Below are 19,776 nucleotides of genomic sequence, written 5' to 3' on the forward strand. Positions count from 1 at the left end.
TAATGATGCCAACATAAATTAAACACTGTAAGTTGAAATGGCAAATCGCTGCTAGTTAGGAAGTTTATTTATTCACTTTAAGTATATCCCATTTTTCTCCCAATGAAGGAGATCAGGGCAGTGAAGTTGGGGGCTTGTATTTCTCATCAAACACCAGTTATGTGACTTGGCACGTACTGAGAAATACAAGCGTCAACTTCACAAGTAGCAGCAATTAGTCCTTGCAATTTATGCTTTTTGACTTTTGTCAGCAGGCGTAACTAACAGTATTCTAGCTATTGTAACAGAAATGTATGTCAACAATTTCTTTGCAAGCAAAAATATACAGAATCCATGAAATGCAATAATAATGACTGGTAGAAATGTTTTTGGATCAATACTGAGCAAAGTGCAGTTCTTTGCTCATGCTGGTGTACATGTAAACAGCTTCCACTATGAAACAAACTAGACCATATATTTCTCATGGTTTTGTGGGGTGTGGGTGTTTTTGTTTTGTTTTGTTTTGTTTTGTTTTTTTACTGAGAGTTTCCTGCAAATATGTTTGCCAAAATGTGTGATTTTTCTTTCCTACATATCTTGCATTTATTTATTTAACTTATATGCCACCCACTCTACCCAAAGGTCTCTGGGCAGCTTACAACAATTAAAAAATACAATTAAAATACAATAAAAGATAAAATGATTGAAATGCAATAGTGCACTTTGTTTTGTGATAGGCCACTGAAAGTTAAATATGCCTGTCATTCCCAAGTCTGGCTGCTTGGACACTTTGTTTCTGACGAAATTCTATTTTGGGAGGGAAAAAAATTAGTTAATTACAGGGAATATGGGCTTGCCACAATATTTAGTGCAGCTCTAGGAAGCATGGATTCAAAGTACTGATAAAACACTCTTTGATTATATAGGCAAGGGGATAATAAATATCAGGGTTTTGATTCACATCATATATTAGAGAAATCTCTTATTTGTGGACAAGCACTTATTCACACGGATGCTAGCATAGGCAGTGATCCTAAAATGCTTTCATTCATGCTCATTTATTTTGATGGGTCTGCTCATGTAAAGGTTCATATTTTATCTGTCAAGGATGTATCCCCAGGCTTTAGTAAGTCAGAGTAATGAAGGAGGGATGACAAAATTGTTGGAGGTTTTCTTTCTGAAGTGAGAGGCAAACTATTGCATATTTTCCCACAACACAGTGTAACACAGCACCCATTGTAACTTCTTTCTGGATGGAGCACTATGGCTGCTATGGAAAAGCAAATGGCCACTGTCTTGGATATTAGGAGGGAACTTTCCAGACAACACTTTGCCAATTAAACCCAGAACTGGCTCTGCCCATCATGGCCATATGGCTCTTGGTAAAGAGAAGAAAATGAAGGTTAAACTAGACAACATGCTTAGCATGTATTTTGAAGAGACATTCCTTCTAGTGGTGAAAGACGACTGTCTATCATAGTGTGCAGTTTTCCTCAGCTCTGCACTGAATTTAGTGTAACTTTGTTTTGTGGTGGCTTGCCGGAATGTAAAAGTGGATTATTATGCTGGTCTGATTGGTGACACAACCTTCACTGAGGAATATCTGTTACTGAAGTGAGAACAAGTTAATCTGGGAGAATATGAATTCTCCTTAATCTCCAGTTGATCCTGAACTAAACACAAGACGTTGGGACTCAACAGTCATGAGGAAAGACAAATAATCTCACATGAGATCTAGGACCTAGCTTTTGAATAACTCATGAGAATTAGGGCTTAACATCTAAACACTAATATGTGAATGGGGATCCCTAAGATGATTGTATCGTTCTATACATCTGTGTGTGTCCTGGGCAATTGCCACTGTATATTCCATGTGGACTGCAGGCGGTTATGCAATACATACATAAATATTTTCAACATAAAATAGTAAAGATTATCAAAATGTCATTGCATTAAAAGTTTGGCCACTGTCCTACTGAGGACATAGTGCCACCAGTTTAGTAACATACAATCTTGCTGCCTGTACAAGTGCTGCTGTCCTGCAGGCAATAACATCTATGTAAAAAACACTCCACTGTTTGCTAATGGCAGTGCTTACAAAAGCAATAGTACCCCATATTATGAAACAGGTGCTGGTGGTGGATAGATGTTCAGCTCAGCAGATGCTCAGTAGGAAACTGGCTTTTGTTTTTAAATTTATAGTTTTGACAAGAGGTAGCAGTACCATAAAAGATCAGTATAGATTGCCACTATGACCTGGGGTAAATAAATAGTACCCGGAAAGGCTTCATCTTGATTTATCTAGATTAATTACAAGAGAGATGAAAATTAATAGTGAGAGAGCTAGAATAGAAGAATGTATCTCTACCTGGACTAGACCAGTGGCTTTCAAACTGGGGTCCCCAGATATTCTTGCACTACAATTCCCAGAAGCTTTCGCCACTTGCTGTGCTGGCCAGGATTTCTGGGAGTTGCAGTCCAACATCTGGGGCCCCCAGTATGAGAACCACTGGACTAGACTACCTCCTGGAAAAATGCTGAGTGAAAGCATATGTTCTAGATTTAGTACTGGCAGAATATATTCTTTACTTATTGAAAAAGATGAGCAGTTGAATAAGATGCCACATTTTAACTGTGTGACATGACTAGGAACTGACAAATGTGTTGATGTCCATCTCTTTTTTAATTTGGGTTCTTCCAGTCTTAAATATAGTTCATCCCAGACTTTCAGAAATTGCTAATGTTCATATTATACGATGAATTTTCTTGCATTCTTCTAATACTTATGTGTCAACGATGGGGAAAATTAGGTTTTTGGATAATAACCTTGGAACTCCAGTGGCTATGTTAGCTGCATACTCCGGGAGTTATCATTGCAATTTTTTCTGTCTCTGTTATATGTAATGAGATGCATACTACCTGTATTTATCACAGAATCATAGAATAACTTAGCTGTAAGGGGCCTATAAGGCCATCGAGTTCAGTTTAGGAATACAAAGGACATCTGACAGACAGATAGTTGTCCAATTTTCTCTCAAATGCCTCCAGCATTGGAACATCACCACTCAAGGTAATTCGTGCCATCAGCATGCTGATGACGCACAGCTCTACATCTCCTTTTCAACTACTTCAATGGATGCCATTCTGTCCCTTCAGCACTGCCTGGAGACTGTACTGCAATGGATACAGCTGAATGGGTTGAGGCTGAACCCGGACAAGATGGAGGTTTTGAGGGTGGGTGGTCCCTCCATTAGCGGTTTAGGTAACTCCCTTTCTTTTGGGGGGACAACCCTTACCACAAAGAACGAGGTCCACAGCTTGAGATACATCTGGACCCAGTGCTTACCATGGAAACCCAGGTGGCGTCCGTGGTCTGTTACACCTATTTTCATCTATGGCGGATTGCCCAGCTGCGACCATATTTTGATGGGGGGGGCCCTCTCTACAGTAGTCCACACGCTCATAATCTTAAGATTAGACCTCTTTAATGCACTCTATGTGGGGCTGACTTTGAGATTGATGCGAAAACTTCAGATGGTCCAGAATGCGGCAGCCAGACTTCTTAGTGGAGTGAGAAAATATCAGCATATCTCCCCCACTCTGGCTGCTTTGCACTGGTTGCCCATCCGTTTCCGCATTGATTTAAAAGTGTCAACGATTACATACAAAGCCCTAAACGGTTTGGGACCTCGATATTTGGCAGATTGTCTTCTTCCACCTATATCTACCCGAATCACCCAACATAGCCAGCAGGGACAGCTGAGGGGCCTAACGCTGAGAGAAGCCCTGGAAGGAAAAAAAAAGAAAAGAAAAGAAACCGGGCCTTCTTGGCAGTGGCCCCTCGGCTATGGAACACCCTCCCAAAAGAAATTTATCTGGCACCCTCACTGGGTGTTTTCAAAAGCCATTTAAAAACTTGGCTTTTCAGGCAGGACTTCCCTCCAGTCAATTAATTGATCCTTATTTTTTATTTCTTGAATTATGCCATCTTGGTAATATGCTGTATAGAAATAAGTGTTAAAACTGTGTTTTAGATGATTCTATATTGTCATATTGTTGTGTTTTTATCCATGTAAGCCGCCCCAAGTAGACATTGTCTAGAGGGGCGGGGTAAAAGTCTAATAAATAAATTAAATAAATAATTCCCTCCACTGTTGTACTGCTCTCACAGTTAATAAGTTTTTCCTGATATTCAGCATATCTATTACAGAACAATGTCTACACTGAGGTTATAAAACTTCAGAACTAACTCCAAGTATTTTTAATGCACTCTGAAAAATATTCAAAGATCTATAATTCAGCAATAGAAAGCCATGATGCACACTAATGAACAGGGTGCACAGGTTTGCTGCTATTTCATTTTTGATAGCTCACTGATTTTTTTTTAACACTGTTGTTTCAAGCGTGTGAAGGATTTCTCAAGGGCAACACAGTAAACAGAAATGTGCAAACCAGAATATGTTCCCATCTTCTTTGTTGTTGGGAAATTGGTTTCCGATGATCTCCAGAGGTAAAGCATATACATTAGAAGTGCACATCCAACATCCACCCTGAAGATCTGCCATGTTATGCAAAATAAATGATGCATGACTATCATTATGTGATTTGCAGAATGCACGGAAACATCTGGAATCAGTCAGGCAGATCTTCTAAAAATGCAAAGAGTATGCTGATTTTTTTAAAAAAGAAAAGATGAAAAGATTAAGATGGATGCTTGCTTTTCAATTGACACTAATTAAAAAAAACAGATAAAATTGTGTTTCAGTGGTACATTGTGATTCTATGGTCTGCAGGCCAGTAGTAAAAGAGAGAATATGCTGAGGCAAGCAACTGCAGTTAAGAGACATGGATAAAGAGGAAGAATGCATATATTTTGTTTTTTAAAAAAGGAATTAAAAGTTACTTGTAGAGTTGCAAAGCATTTACAGTTTAATGGAAGACTTCTGTTTTTCTGCTACAGTTGAATACCAAAGCAGACATGATACTACTTTCTATGTTTTATACACCTTTAAGCAAAAATAATCTATACCTAGCAGTACATTAGTTCCTTTTCTTGGATGTTCTCTTTAATGCAGTGAGGACATCTGAGTGTGTCAGAAAAGCCAAGAGCAATGCCACTCTCTATTACGAGTCTGGATTCCTAGCAGGGTCAGTCAAGATGGAATGTTCGCATCTAAGGCATAGGACTAAGATACCTCAAACCTCTTTGGGAGTAATGGGCAGATCAGCAGAACACAATGGATTATTCCAATGACGGTGGGCAGCAGCAGTAGCTGAAGGTGACACTGGTGGAGGATATTTCACAGGCAACAGCAGTGGCACCCAAACTACTTTTTGTTATTACTGCACAGAAGAAGGCAATGAATGGTAAACCACTGAGAAATCTTTCTTGTCTCAAAATTCCTATAGTGAGAAACTTTAAAATGAAATAAGAGATAGCGCTGTAAGATGATACTCCCAGGTTGGAAAGCACTCAATCAAGGACAAGTATGACTACCACTGTCACTAACAACGCAAGTAGATGAAACTGAAAAGGACATCTAGTAGAGTCCTTTGGGTAGAGTGGGCAGCATATAAGTGGAATAAATAAATAAATAAATAAATAAATAAACAAACAAACAAATAAATAAATAAATAAATAAATAAATAAATAAATAAATAAATAAATAAATAAATAGTGTCTGATGTGAAAGAAAAGTTCAATGCTGCACAACATACAACAGTGGAATGTGTGAAAAGTATAAATCAAGGTAAACTGGAAACTATAAACCAAGAAGTGGAATGTTTAAATGTTTCCATGCTTCATGTCAGTGAACTAAAGTGGACTGGAATGGGACATTTTCACTTATACAATTACAAAGTGTTTTAATTTGGAAATGACCAACTCAGAAGAAATAGACTGGCTCTAATACCGTGGTGGCCCGCATGATGACGATAATCTGTTCTTGTCAAAATTGCTGTACAGCGAAATCGTCGTCATGCGAAAAAAAACCATTCGAATGGATTGAAAACTGGTTAATGCATTCCAATGGGGAAATACCTCATCGTCCAGCAAAGACCGCCCATAGAGAACCACCAATCAGCTGTTTAAAATCGCTGTCTTCCGAAGCAGGGGTCTAGCAAACAGCCATTTTGTGAAGGGAAGCCAGCCATTTTGCGAAGGGAAAGCATTTTGCGGAGCCGGAAAAAAACATCATTTTGCGAACAAACGGTTCGCGAAGCAGGGACCTAATCAATGTAAAGCGAAAAAAACCCATAGGAACCATTGTTTTGCAATCGCAATAGCGATCGCAAAAAAGTCATCATCAAGCAATTTTGTCGTTGTAATGCAGGGCACCACTGTACTGAGGTAAGATGTAGCACAGGTAGTTATGGGCTACAATGCAGAATCTGACCAAACAATATCCACCATATTCCTTGGAAAACCTATCAACATAACTGTCATTCAAGTCTACACTCCAATTACAGATGCTGAAGAAGATGAAATTGAAAGCTTTTATGCAAGCATCCAAGAGGGAATTTATCACACATCAAAAAGAAGATATACTTCTAATATAAGTGACTGGAATGCAAAAGCAGGAAACAAAGCAGATCCAAACATTGGAAAATTTGGCCTATGGGGTCAGAAATGAAGGAGAATAAACCATAGAGTTCTGTGAAGCCAATGATCTGTTTACTGCAAATAAATGCTTCAAGCAACCAAACAGACAGCTGTACACATGGGCCAATGAACAATACAGACATCACATATACTACATAATTAAAAGCAGGAGATGAAGAAGAGGTATCCTTTCTGCCAAAACAAGACCAGGAAGAGGCTATGATTTCCTATAGAAAGAAAAGTGGCATACAAATAATTAATACTGATTATGAACTGTTAATATCAGATATTAGAGTCAAGTGTTCTGGTCACCAGGACCAGAGGCAGGAAGTAATGAACTAAAATTGTACAATTAACTGTCATAGATTATGTACTTTTATTCATGCAATAAGGGATAGCAGAGCTACATTTCAAAAGTAATGCAATAAATGGTAAGTGCATCTAACTGTTTTGATGTAACAACCAGTGTATTATAGTTATTTAAAAACAAAAAAGTTTAAGGGGGGTATTTGGTGTGGGTTTTTGGTCACATTTAGAGGAATTCTCAAAAGATTTTTCAGGTTTTTGCCATTTTCACTTAAATGGTTCATGGCCATCTCTGGGCACAAGGTAAATTTCACGAAAGACAAGCACGCAAGAGTCTTGTGACACTTTAAGGTCTAACAAGTTTTATTTGGCATAGGTTTTATTGTGGAAAATGCACTCCTTATCAGATGAACGAGGCTACACTCCACAAAGCCTTCTGTTAAATAAAACTTTTTAGTCTATAAAGTGTCACTAGATGTTTTTTGCTGTGATAGACTAAGACCACCCTTGATATTTTCAATGAAAAATTGGATAAGGGAAAAATAGAGCTATCGTGGGAGGAAAAGTCAAAACACACTGTACCACTAGCACATATTAGTTGAGGTTCTACTGCACAATTACAAAAACAGTTAACTTGTAAATACAAAATTCCATAAGCTAAGGCCTTTCCTGTGCATTTTCTGTTGCACAATGAGTCATGCAATAGATTCTCTCTATACAGTACAAGTTTCTTAACTTATGGCAATTCACTTCCAAAAAATACATGATTTGCATAACTGTGCAACAGGATTTCAGTCAATTGTTCTAAACCTAGTACTTAAGCCCCTTTTACTTTCAACTTCAGGCATGTGAGTTCATAAAATACAAGTGCATAACATTTTATGACTATCTGTGTAAAACCACACCCCCTTCACAGGCATTCTGATAAACCATCATTGGTGTGCAAAAAAAAAAAAATATGATCTACGTACATGGATGCAAATGCTGACAGACTCATTTTTCCCCTTTCTTTAAAAAAAACATCTGGAGGAGGGAATGACACAGCCTGTCTACAGACTTGAGTGACAAAGAAATCAGCATACAGTTTTAAATCTTGGAGTCTAGAGATATCTGTCAAATCCAGTCCTGTAATTTCTAGCTGGCTGATTTGATCAGGACTTGTACACTGAAAACAACGTTTTCAATGGCACCAACCATCTATAGTGCAAAGGGTACCTTATACTCATATAATATTCAATGTCATTCAGTAGCTAAAATCCTGATGGCAATTTTGGCTATTAAGGGTTCCCCTCCCACCACAAGATTCCCAGTGTGGAATAGTGGATAGAGTGATGGACTAGGACTCTGGAGAACAGGGTTTGAATCCCTAATTGGACATGGAAACCCACTGGGAGAGTAGGATTGGTAAAACCCTTCCTTAAATATCTTACTTACCTTGAAAGTCCTATAAATTGCTTCTGACTTGATAGCACAGAACACACACACACACACCAACATGAGGCTCCCAAAGGCTCCTCCAATATAAAAGGCAGCCCTAGGGAGCCTCAGAACTTAAAAAGGGTAAGGGAGATAGGAAGCTTTCTGTTCATTTAAATTAAATATTCTCATCAAAGAGTGATTACATCATCTAGTAGTTGATATAAATATATGCAAGAAGTTTTCAGCCTTTACCTTATTTTTCTAAACTGCTCTGGAAACTGTGTGGAGACATCATAAGAAGTTTTTAAGATGTGGTGGCGCTGCGGGCTAAACCGCAGAAGCCTTTGTGTGCTGCAGGGTCAGAAGACCAGCAGTCGTAAGATCGAATCCACGCGATGGAGTGAGCTCCCGTCACTCTGTCCCAGCTCCTCGCCAACCTAGCAGTTCAAAAGCATGTACATGCGAGTAGATAAATAGGTACCATCTTGGTGGGAAGGCAAAACGGCGTTCCCTAGTCACGCTGGCCACATGACAACGGAAAACTTTCTTCGGACAGGCACTGGCTCTATGGCTTGAAAAGTGGGATGAGCGCCACCCCCTAAAGTCGGACACGACTGGACTGAAAATATCAAGGGGAACCTTTACCTTTACCTAAACTAAATATATACTATGTTGCTTTGCTGGACTGGTGAATTCCTGTTTGACTTGTTATTCAGTAAAAATATGACTTTAAACATTGCAAAGCTTTTGTGAGTTTCTTTCAGATCTTATTGTTCAGGGAAATGTGGCTCACTAACAGAATGTTTTTCTTTCCCAATATCCTATCTATACTCTCTTTTACATTTTATCTTGCAAAACCATTAAACATAGTTAATACCACCTGGCATTCCTCTAAATCATTGCAGCCTCACTTGTATTTATAGCCTTCAAACGCTCTTAGACAGTCATTATGTTCACTTCCCCCATCCATGGCCTTCTTATTTTTATTTAGTCAAGCCAAATATATTTGGTTCTTTTCATCTTTTTATATACGCGAGTTAATCCTCCCAGCTCCTTAATCAATTCTGAAGCTTTTCTCTGTATTCTTTCCAATTTTGTGGCATTTTACTAGTAATGAGAAGCCTTGGGAGTAGAGAAGAGAAGCACATCTATTACACTGCTTTCCACGAGCCAGTTAGAAGACAGATGCAAGGTGACAAGTCTTTAGGTGGGATATCAGCATGACTGTCCTCAGGATGCACAGTGGAAGAGAACACTCGCCAAAACTATCCGCTAAAGAATTCATGAGCAATGATTCGAACCATCGCCGTGCAATTGTGGCTAGTAGAGCAAGGGCAGTGCTCAAGGTTAAGGACTGTCGCCAGCCAGGCAGAGAAAGCCTTGCTGTTTCACGAATGTCTCTGAACCACACTAATGAGTTCAATTTCGGTTCAGTCCAACAAAGTTCCTTTGGCTGGCAGCCACTAATTAGGGAAACAAAGAGGCAGGATAAGTTGTGCTACTGAAAAAAAAACCTGATCTCTTCCCAAATTTCAAAGCATGAAATGCAATCTTTCTTCCTTCGCTCCTAGTCTCCCAAAAATAATTCCCTCAGGGGGAAAAGATTTTTCTACCCATTCCTTTGGGAGCGGTTGGGGAGTTTCCTAAAAATGTTCAGAATTGGCTTGTCATCGTTATCAAGGGGGAGGGGTGTTCTGATTCTTTTTCTTGTTTTAAAACTTGTTTTCCCAAGTTTCTTGCTGCTTCCTGCTATCCACATTCCTGTAGTAGTCTGGGGAGAAATGTAATTCTGCAAGGTTCCTAAGCATTCCAAGAGCAATGGTTGAGAGGGAACTGCAAGAAAAGGCTCGTGCTGCTTTCTGCTGGCTGCAATTCGTGGAATGCCATGGGAGTGACAGAATGCAATGTGATAAAATGTGGCTTGGTGCCCAAGGCATTCCAAGGCATATGGCAGGGCGAGCCAGAACGAGCACAGCTTTACACAGGAATTGTTAAAGCAAAGGGAAAAACTAGAAACTCCTCAGCCAATTCACAAGAATATGCAAAGTAACTAATACACCAGCCTTGAACATTTTGGAGACATTTCCCAACCACCTCTCTAAAAATGAGTAAAAGGATAGCAAAGATATCCTTCAGTCTCGAGAGATTACGGTAACATGCTCTGAATCGAGGAGTATCCTCTCCAGAGCATGATGCCTGGATAAAGTAACATGGAGGATAGGCTGTTACTCAAGCAGCAAATCACCCCTCTAGAGATGTCGGGCGCATGTGTGCATTCTCTCAGGTGCATGTGCGAAGCAGTGGGGGAGCGCGTGCGTGTGCCAGCGGCAGCATGAGTGCTCACCCACCCCTTTGCATATGCACAGGAGCACCTGTGCCAGCCCACCCCTTTGCGTGGGTGCTTGGGTAAAGCATGAAGGGATGGAGGAGCGCTCATGCTAGCACTGGCACGCGCATGCGTGTGCAAAGCAGCTGTGGGGAGGGGAGTGCGTGGGGGTGAGAGGTCTGTCTCCGTGGCCCGGTCCAGCTCAGGCCACAAACCGGAGGTTGATGACCTCTGCCCTAAAACATCCATGAAACACATTACATGAAGCAGTCTTTATACTTTAGGATAGGTTGATCTTTATTGCATATAACAGGATCAAAGCTGGAATTTCATTGATATTGTAGTGATAAAAATATTTTAGTAATAAATATGCCCTGTGAATAGCAGGTAAACCATAACATGTTATGGATGGTAGTTTTAGCAGATAGCTTACATGTTTGATTTTTTTAAAAAATACCTTTATATTGTTTCCAGCCCTTTATTGGATGTTGCTTTCCTCAAAGATTTCACTGAAAAGTAGAACTAGAACTCTCCAAGAAAGCAAATAAATGGTGAGAAACTTTTGAAGGGCCGGTAATGGGACAGATGGAATGGAAACATATTCTAGCCATGACATGTGGAAGAGAAGTTCAACATTCTCTTTGAAGATATCAAAGAGATCCAGAGAATCACAAAGAAAATGTCTTATATGGAAAGCAGGTTTTGACCGCTATTATACAGTGTTCACTAGAAAGCAGATGCTGTTAAGAAACCTTTCTGTTGCTACGTTTAATCAATAACACTAACTTTTAGTTCTACAGGCAATATCATGGGTGGCTTGTGATTGGAGCTGGGAAGGGACCTATTATATTTAGAGGGGCTCTCACTTGGGATTTAGAGGGGCTCTCACCTGGTCCCTGTGCTACTTCTAGGGTACATTTCCTGTAGACCATGCAAGCTTTTGATCAGTACCTGTCAAATTAACCCGGTTGCAATATAGATGAGCTGTTAGGGATTAATAAGTGGTCTATATTCAACCCACATCAGTTTTGTAAACATTCCATCAGAGTCTATTCTATATAATTTCTATGTCTTCCTGTGTCTTAGTAAAAAGAAGACAGACATTCACATTTATCTGCATATGAAAAATTTCCTGAAATACAAATTTATGTACACAACTTTCATTAATATATGCATTTTATGTGCAACTGTAGAGGAAAAAGCTGCACTGTAAAATACATAAAAATTGGTAGAATTAGAAGAGTAAATGTATTCCCATCTCCATACTTGTCCAGGAAATGCTTATAGTTTGGTCCACTTTAAAAAAGTATGTGTTGTTGTTTAGTTATTAAGTTGTATCCGACTCTTTGTGACCCCATGGACCAGAGCATGCCAGGTCTTCCACTGCCTCCTGGAGTTTGGTCAAATTCATGTTGGTAGCTTCGATGACACTGTCCAACCATCTCGTCCTCTGTTGTCCCCTTCTCCTCTTGCCTTCACTCGTTCCCAACATCAGGGACTTTTCCAGGGAGTCTTCTCTTCCCATCAGATGGCCAAAGTATTGGAGCCTCAGCTTCAGGATCTGTCCTGCCAGTGAGCACTCAGGGTTGATTTCCTTCTAAAAAGTATACTCTTCAGCAATTGCTACTGCAGGTTTGCTACTGATGAATTGGGCTGCAGTCTACACAAGCTTACACAAGATAAAACTTGTTAGTCTTTAAGAAGAATATTTATTCCAAAAGAATATTTGTTCTTCATAAAAGAAAAGTGCAATGTCAACTGCGAGAAAATATACTGCCCTTAATCTGCTGTTGTTCAATTCTGACTAGTGACAATCCTCTGAAAGGTCCTGTCATTAACAACTGTGCTCAGACCATGTAAACATGTGACAATGGCTTCTTTTATTGTATCAATTGATCTCATATTTGATCTTTCACTTTTCCTGTTGGATCCAATGGGTCTTGTCTTATAAAACATCAAAAGTATCATAGTCTAATTTTAAATAATTTTGACTTTGATTTGATCTAGAAGCCACTTATATGAGTTTTTGATAGTCTGTGCTGTCCATAAATCTTTCCTCCAACATCAAATTTTGTATGAACCTATATTTCTCCACCCTTCATATCTGTACTTAGTAAGTATGAATAATTTCACTTGATGATCCTGACCTTAGTTTTCTGTCACTCATCTATACATTTAAAGATCTTTTTATGTGCCATCAATTCAATTCTAACTTATTGCAACCCTTTTCACAGGTTTCCAGGTACAGAATACTCAGAAGTGGTTGACCATTCCCCCCTTCTGGGGATGCCCTGGGACTGTGCAGGATGCCCAAGTCTACACAGGCCGGCTCTACTCACTGGAGGCACAGTGGGGAACTGAACTCCAGCATCTCAGTTTTCTTCCGATTTCTTGGTTGCAGCCTCAATTTAGATTGATGATTAATCCAAGCTTCTAATTTCACTATTGCCATCCCATTTAATTCTAATGTCTCTTAAACAGTAGGGCATGTGTCATCTTATGTCTTATCTTCCTAGCAATGGTGGCTGTTGACCCCAATTTTGCAGGGATAGTGACTCCTCACCAAGTTCTAGACTTGACTTACAGGAGCTGTTCAAAGTGCTAAATCCAATTCTAAAACAGGTTCAGCAGCTTGGATAACTCCTTTATCAGGAGACTAAAACCCAAAGTCACTAGTTCTACAGCTTCATTTGCTCCAGCTCCAAAGGGGGAAAAAAGAGCTGAATGCTGACAGCATATTGATGAGACCCAAGGTTTAACACTCTGGATGACTTCACCAAAGAGAACATTGAGGAAACCCAATGGCCATTGGCCAAGAGTCAAACCAAAGCTCTCCAATGTCAGGTTCTAAGACTGTTCAACCATAAAATAATCCTATACTATGCAGATGTCCAGATCATATCTTGGTCAATAACATAGAAAATTGCTAAGAGGTTCAAAAAGAATATTGCTTCATCAACAAGAATGCATTTTCCTAATCCGCGTGAGTGAATTTAAATAACTATGCAATGGAGCGCAATAATCTAGATTTTTCCTCCTAATGGATTAAATGCCTTCACCATCTCCATGGGCACTGCATCCTCTAACAAATGGAATAAACCCAAGGTAAAATTTTTGTTTTTAATTTTAAAACATGCCTTTAAAAAAAAAAAATGACCTAGAGCTAGATAACCAGCATCATCAACTATAATCAAGGAAGATATTTAAGAAAATTCAATAAATGACTTCATTAAATAAAGATGCATAAAAACTCTGAAGAACCTTCAAATTAATTTCACTTCACAAGTTATATAAAACACGACTACTAGAACTTTTTTTAAAAAGGTTATAAGGCATGTAATTTACTTGGATTTGCATACAGCTATTGAGGAGGTCACACACAGTAGAGTATTAATGAAAACAAGTAATTTTAAACCGAAACGGAGAAGCCTCTTGTGGATTAAAAATTGAAAAGAGAAACACCAGAGGGGATTAAATGGTCTTTTGCCATGATGAAAGCAGTGAATATGTGGGTGCTCTGAATATCAGTGTTGGCCAATGAATCTCAAGCATAAACTAGCAAAGAATAGGCTAAAATATGCTGATGACACAGAAATAATTTAGGTCAGAGAATGCTACAGAGGACTGAGGAATTCCAGAAGGATCTAATCAAACAGGGTGGTTGTGCTATGAGATGGCAGAGATAAATTTTAATGAAGGTAAGACACAAGGCAAATGCTTACTAGGAGAAATAGCTTCCGTTTCAGCTGTTCAAAGAGACTGATTAGCCAGCACATCTCAGCAGAAGAGTTCATGCCCGTTTCCCCACAAACTTTAGCAAAGCAGCATCTGAAGAATTTTTTTTTCAAAAAAAAAATTCTTAAAATGTTTTTAGATGTGGAGCCAGTGTGATGAAGTGGATAGTGGCAGACTAAGGAGGTCTGAGTTTGAATCCCCACTTGGCCATGAAAACTCAGTGGGAGGCGGAACTGGTAAAACTGTTCTGTAAGTATCTCATATGCCTTGAAAACTCTATCAGTGTTGCTACAGAATGAATACAATTTGATGGCACACAATTGTTTAGATGTGAGTTGAAAATCTGCACACTGTGTTTGTTCTAATAATAATAATTTTATGTTCAACTGGCTGTCTTGAATTGGCAGATAGATCCTGAGACCTAACCATCTATATGATTACCTGAAAACAGGGAAACCCAGAGCAAGTGCCCTATGAGAAAACGGACTATATGTCCTATGAGTTGGAACTGGATTAACTATCCTATGAGAAAATGTTGTAAGATTTAGGGCTCTAAATTTTAGAAAAAAGCAAATAAGGGTAAATATGACCCCCCAAAATGTCAAAATATAAAGTTATGCATGATGCGGAGAAACTGGATATGGAGGTATTTACGACCTTTTCTCCTTGTACTAGAGCTTGGAGTTATCCATTGACACCAAATAGTGGGAAACTGAGGACTGGAGAAAGGAAGTACTTCTTTACGCTGTTAAAGGCACATTGTTAAACAGTGGAATCTGCTATCACAAGATGTAGTGACAGTTACCAACTTTGGAGGGCTATAAAAGATATAAATTCATAAACAATAAGGCTAGCTTGTTGCGTGCAAGATGTGTGTTAGTTACATGTACCTAGCCCAGATTCTAAGCGGCCCACAAATCAGCATTCTTCTGATTGTCAGCTGCTAATTTACAAAGCAAATTGTCATTGGTTAATTAACAAAGATTTGCTACCAGCAACAGTAGTATTGATTTTTCTGCTACAGAATTAGTATCCTGCTGTTCCAACAACTTCCCACATTTGATTAAATGCATCATGATGTTGATCAGGTTTTGTTTCCAATACCCCTGCTGACATGCAAACATGTCACAATAAAATAGGTGGATTCACAAATGGAGACTAGACAAAGTTAAGGAAGCTACGAATGTCAATAGCTGTTTGTTACAATAAATAAATAAATAAACAAAGAAACAAACAAATACCTGAGTTTAGGTCTATGGTCTGTTACTGTATCAGTCCTTAATAATTAAACTGTGTGAAAATGAGAGAGACAGCCAAGCATCAAGCACTCTTACTCAGCTACTGTATTAATTAATCTAATTTTAATGCTTCCATGTGCAACTACAGAAGACAGTGGCCCAAACCCTTTGTTTAGTGTCATAAATCACTCCACAGTAGGCTCACTGAATCAACAGCGATTAGGCGAGTTATCTTCTTCACAGGTTCCATTGACTCAAATGAACCTACTCTAACTGCAACTTGCTTTAGCATAATAAATCACAGATAGAGTAAGCCCATGTGGATCAATGAACTTTGCAGAGGAATTGACTCACAAGACCCCCATTGATTCAACTTGTCTACCCTAGCACAATTTACCAAAATAAGCAATAGGATTTTGTCAACTGTAATCAATACTTTTACAAACAAGCATGACGATGAATGGATATATTTTTAGACTGAAGAGACTCAACAATTAACTTTTGCTTCTGTCCTCAGTAAGAACCTAAAAGTTTAATCAAATCCAGTCTGACTGAGCAGTGATATTTACAGCTTTAAAAAAAAAGGAGTACAATATTTATCTATTTACATCAAGGATGGCGAACCTTTTTCAGCCTGAGACCCTAATTTTTTTGCAGGGAAATTCCCAAGAGTTGCATTCTACTGACAGAGAAGGCTAGAGGCAAAAAAAGTGAGTCTAAAAATATAATAATTTAGTTTAAAGCTTTTACTATACATCACTGAGACTTGGGAAAGGCATTTCGACCTTTTAGGATGCAAGGGAAAATCCATACAAAGGTAAGGAAACCAGCAAATGATGGTGCTAGGGTGGCCCCCAGGGGTTCCCTCTGAAACCAGCTTGGGAGCATAGGAGGATCAGATTCTCCCACCCCTACAAAAAAAAGCAAAAAGCAAAGCGTGCTGCTTATAAAAACATATTTTATGTTGCTCTGGCACTATTACAAAGGTTAAGATATAAGTTACATTTAACAACAAGAGTATAAGCAAATTAACACAAGCTAAAATAAAAGTATATCAAAACAGAGAGTAAAACCATGGTGGTCTATGTTTAGAATGCTAACATTAGCATATTAACATGGGCAGTTTTTCAAAGCATAGCAAGATCGAAACACTTCTAGCTAGAACTTACACAGTAATAATAATGATAGGTCTCCCCAAGCAAAGTATTCCAAAGGCAAGATACTACCACTCCAGTGGTTCCCTAGTCATGGCCTGATGCCCTTCACAGGGTAGAGGCATCCATTACAAAGTGACAGATAAATATATACAAGCATGGTAACCTGGAGGTACTCACACCGATTGGTAATTTGTGAAAAATAAGGCAGGGACAAACAGTTTAGCCTACTATTATGTTCTTAACATACATACTTTTTCTCACTTTCTGCTAATACTTCTCTTTATTTTTTCATTTCAATATCTAGATGTAAAGGAGATGATACATTTTAAGACCCTGATATCAGGCATTTGTCTCAATGGATCTACAATTTGGCTCACTCTTTCCTGGAGCTTGGAACAAGTTACTTTTTGTACTATGACTTCTAGAATCCTCCAGTCAGATCATGCTATCTGGAGGAATCTGGAAGTCACAGTCCAAAAATGCCATTTTTCCAAACTCTGTTGGTTCCAGGGATAGGTCTTTGGCCTCCAAATATGGACTTGGTGGATTTCAGCTCAGACAGCTACCCTTTTTCTGAATTTTGACCCAGTAAAACTGAAGAATATTAGCAACAAGGAATGCTTTGTGATTCTATATTTCTTTTCCCTCTGTTTTATCCATGATCATGCAAAGTTTAGGGGAAAACAATGTACAGGTTATATTGCATAACATAGTGCATGTAGCTATTCCAGTCTTTGATTATTACTGTAAAGTAAGAATACAGAGGTCCAATCTGAATTAAAATCCCTATGCACGGGGAGAAGAATTTTAAAACTTTCTCCAAATTAATGCTTCTCGCAACATGTGTCCTACCCATCTATCTGTATGTGTTTAAAAACAAGAAATGCCTTGATTTGACATAACTTATTTAACTCTTTGCTAGGTAGTTGCCACCTATGGCGGTATTGAACAGCTATTTACTGTGAATTTTTAAGGAGTTAAGAACATAAGACCTCATATTGCTGGAGTAAAATTGGATTTTGTTTGCAGAATTTTAAACAGAACTGATCAGGGGAAGAAGATTAAAGTCTTCTAAAACATCTACTTCATAACAAATATATACACACCACTTACTTTTCTTCAGATTATTTTTCTTTCCGTCCGCAGAAGCATTTTCAAACATTAATGAAAATAAAGGCACAACACGGAAGAGAGTATATATTAGAATACCAAGTATCTCATGCATAAATATTTCCTTTAAAGCAGTAGTCAGCACCATTATTTTAGCTATCTATTTCTAACTCAAAAGTATCATTCTATTTCATGAGAACTCATTACCTTTTACAAGCATTTGCTTCCTTGTTAACCACGCAACTAGTAAGAAATTCTCCTAGCAACTGATATATAAACATACAGCACAAGAAGAAAAGAATTATTACTATGCAGGTAAACTTGATTACAGGCCAGAAAGAAAAACACAAATAATTATGCAATAAGGAAAGCAGAATGAGCTGCTTTGATGGATTCAGAAACCTGGGTGGAGGAAGGAGAGTAAGCCTCTGATCAAAACTGATGCAAGCAGCTTTCGTGTACCCTTAACCAACCAGGGATTGGTGGGGATACCATGGGTCTCAGTTTTAAAATAGAACTTTGCAAAAAAAACAAAAAACAAACAAACCACAAACCCACTCATTTCTTCACAAATTCAACAGTTCGTTCGTTCGTTTAGTCATTTAGTCGTGTCCGACTCTTCGTGACCCCATGGACCGGAGCACGCCAGGCCCTCCTATCTTCCACTGCCTCCTGGAGTTGGGTCAGATTCATGTTGGTCGCTTCGATGACACTGTCCAACCATCTCATCCTCTGTCGTCCCCTTCTCCTCTTGCCCTCACACTTTCCTAACATCAGGGGCTTTTCCAGGGAGTCCTCTCTTCTCATGAGATGGCCAAAGTATTGGAGCCTCAGCTTCAGGATCTGTCCTTCCAGTGAGCACTCAGGGTTGATTTCCTTTAGAATTGATAGGTTTGTTCTCCTTGCAGTCCAGGGGACTCTCAAGAGCCTCCTCCAGCACCACAATTCAAAGGCATCAATTCTTCGGCGGTCAGCTTTCTTTATGGTCCAGCCATACAGTAGATATTTTTAAATATGAAATGCAGGAGAAGATAAAACTGACAGATTCACATGTGTAGCCAAGTGCTTTGAGTGCTTACCTCCCTTTGAATTACTATTTGTGATGCTGAATTAGGGTTGCCATTTATTTTTTATTTTTTATTTTTTTGTTAAGAGGTTGTTCATATTTAATCGCTGTATAACATATGATTAGAACATAATCCTGTCTGTACTGGGAACAGCTGTATCTACAGAATTTGGTTTGTGGAGATGACTGAGTATGTTAGAGATGTCCATTTCTCTTTGGTTTGTTTTTCATATACTGTACACTTACCACCATCTGAAAATTTGTTTATAAATTTGAAAGAAGAAGGTTGAGATTTTTTTTAAAAAAATCAAATACTGTATAGGAGAAAGAAAAATGGACAGATCCATTCTACTCCAATGCACAGTAAACAGAAGTAGGGGAGATTGTCATCTCTTATCATGCAGACTGAACTGGCAATCTTATTGTTTGCAATTTTTTAAAAAAAAATCATCAACTTGCTTCCATTTCTTAGAATATGGAGTTTTATCAAGTTGTTTTAATTTCCTCACTCAATCAAATCAACTGTTCTCTGGATTTTGAATATAAACATAGATCAGTACTGTACAGTAAACCATACTAGGAAGATAAATGTACTGTATATATGTGTAACAAGGAATTCTAACTCCTACACATTAAGAAAATCAAGTTGAAATAATTTTTTGAAATGAGTTTTTACTCATTTACAGTGCCATTGTCTATCTGCCTGGAAGTAAATCCCACTGAGTTCAGTAGATCTTACTCCTGTATGCACTTTCATCTTTAAGAATCCCACTCTATTGATGAAACAGTTTATTACATGTACTGCTTTCCTGAAAAGAATGCTGTCATTTTAAACCACC

The 19,776-nt window shown here is 38.6% G+C and overlaps 1 protein-coding gene across 3 annotated transcripts in view; it reads right to left on the bottom strand.

The window, feature by feature from the left end:
* Positions 1-19,776, bottom strand: part of MTUS2 (microtubule associated scaffold protein 2) — a 352,715-nt gene that overhangs the window by 166,769 nt on the left and 166,170 nt on the right. Inside the window, exon 1 of one of the 3 annotated variants that reach the window (XM_072993759.2) lies at positions 18,079-18,195. The exons of the other annotated variants lie outside the window; for them this stretch is intronic. Within the exon in view, the coding sequence (XP_072849860.2) occupies positions 18,079-18,091 (13 nt within the window). The 5' untranslated portion in view covers positions 18,092-18,195. Of the gene's footprint in view, positions 1-18,078; positions 18,196-19,776 lie in introns of those variants that run through there. 3 annotated transcript variants of the gene reach the window in all.

This window comes from Pogona vitticeps, chromosome 3, assembly GCF_051106095.1.
Source record: "Pogona vitticeps strain Pit_001003342236 chromosome 3, PviZW2.1, whole genome shotgun sequence".
In the NCBI taxonomy this organism is placed as follows: domain Eukaryota; kingdom Metazoa; phylum Chordata; class Lepidosauria; order Squamata; family Agamidae; genus Pogona; species Pogona vitticeps.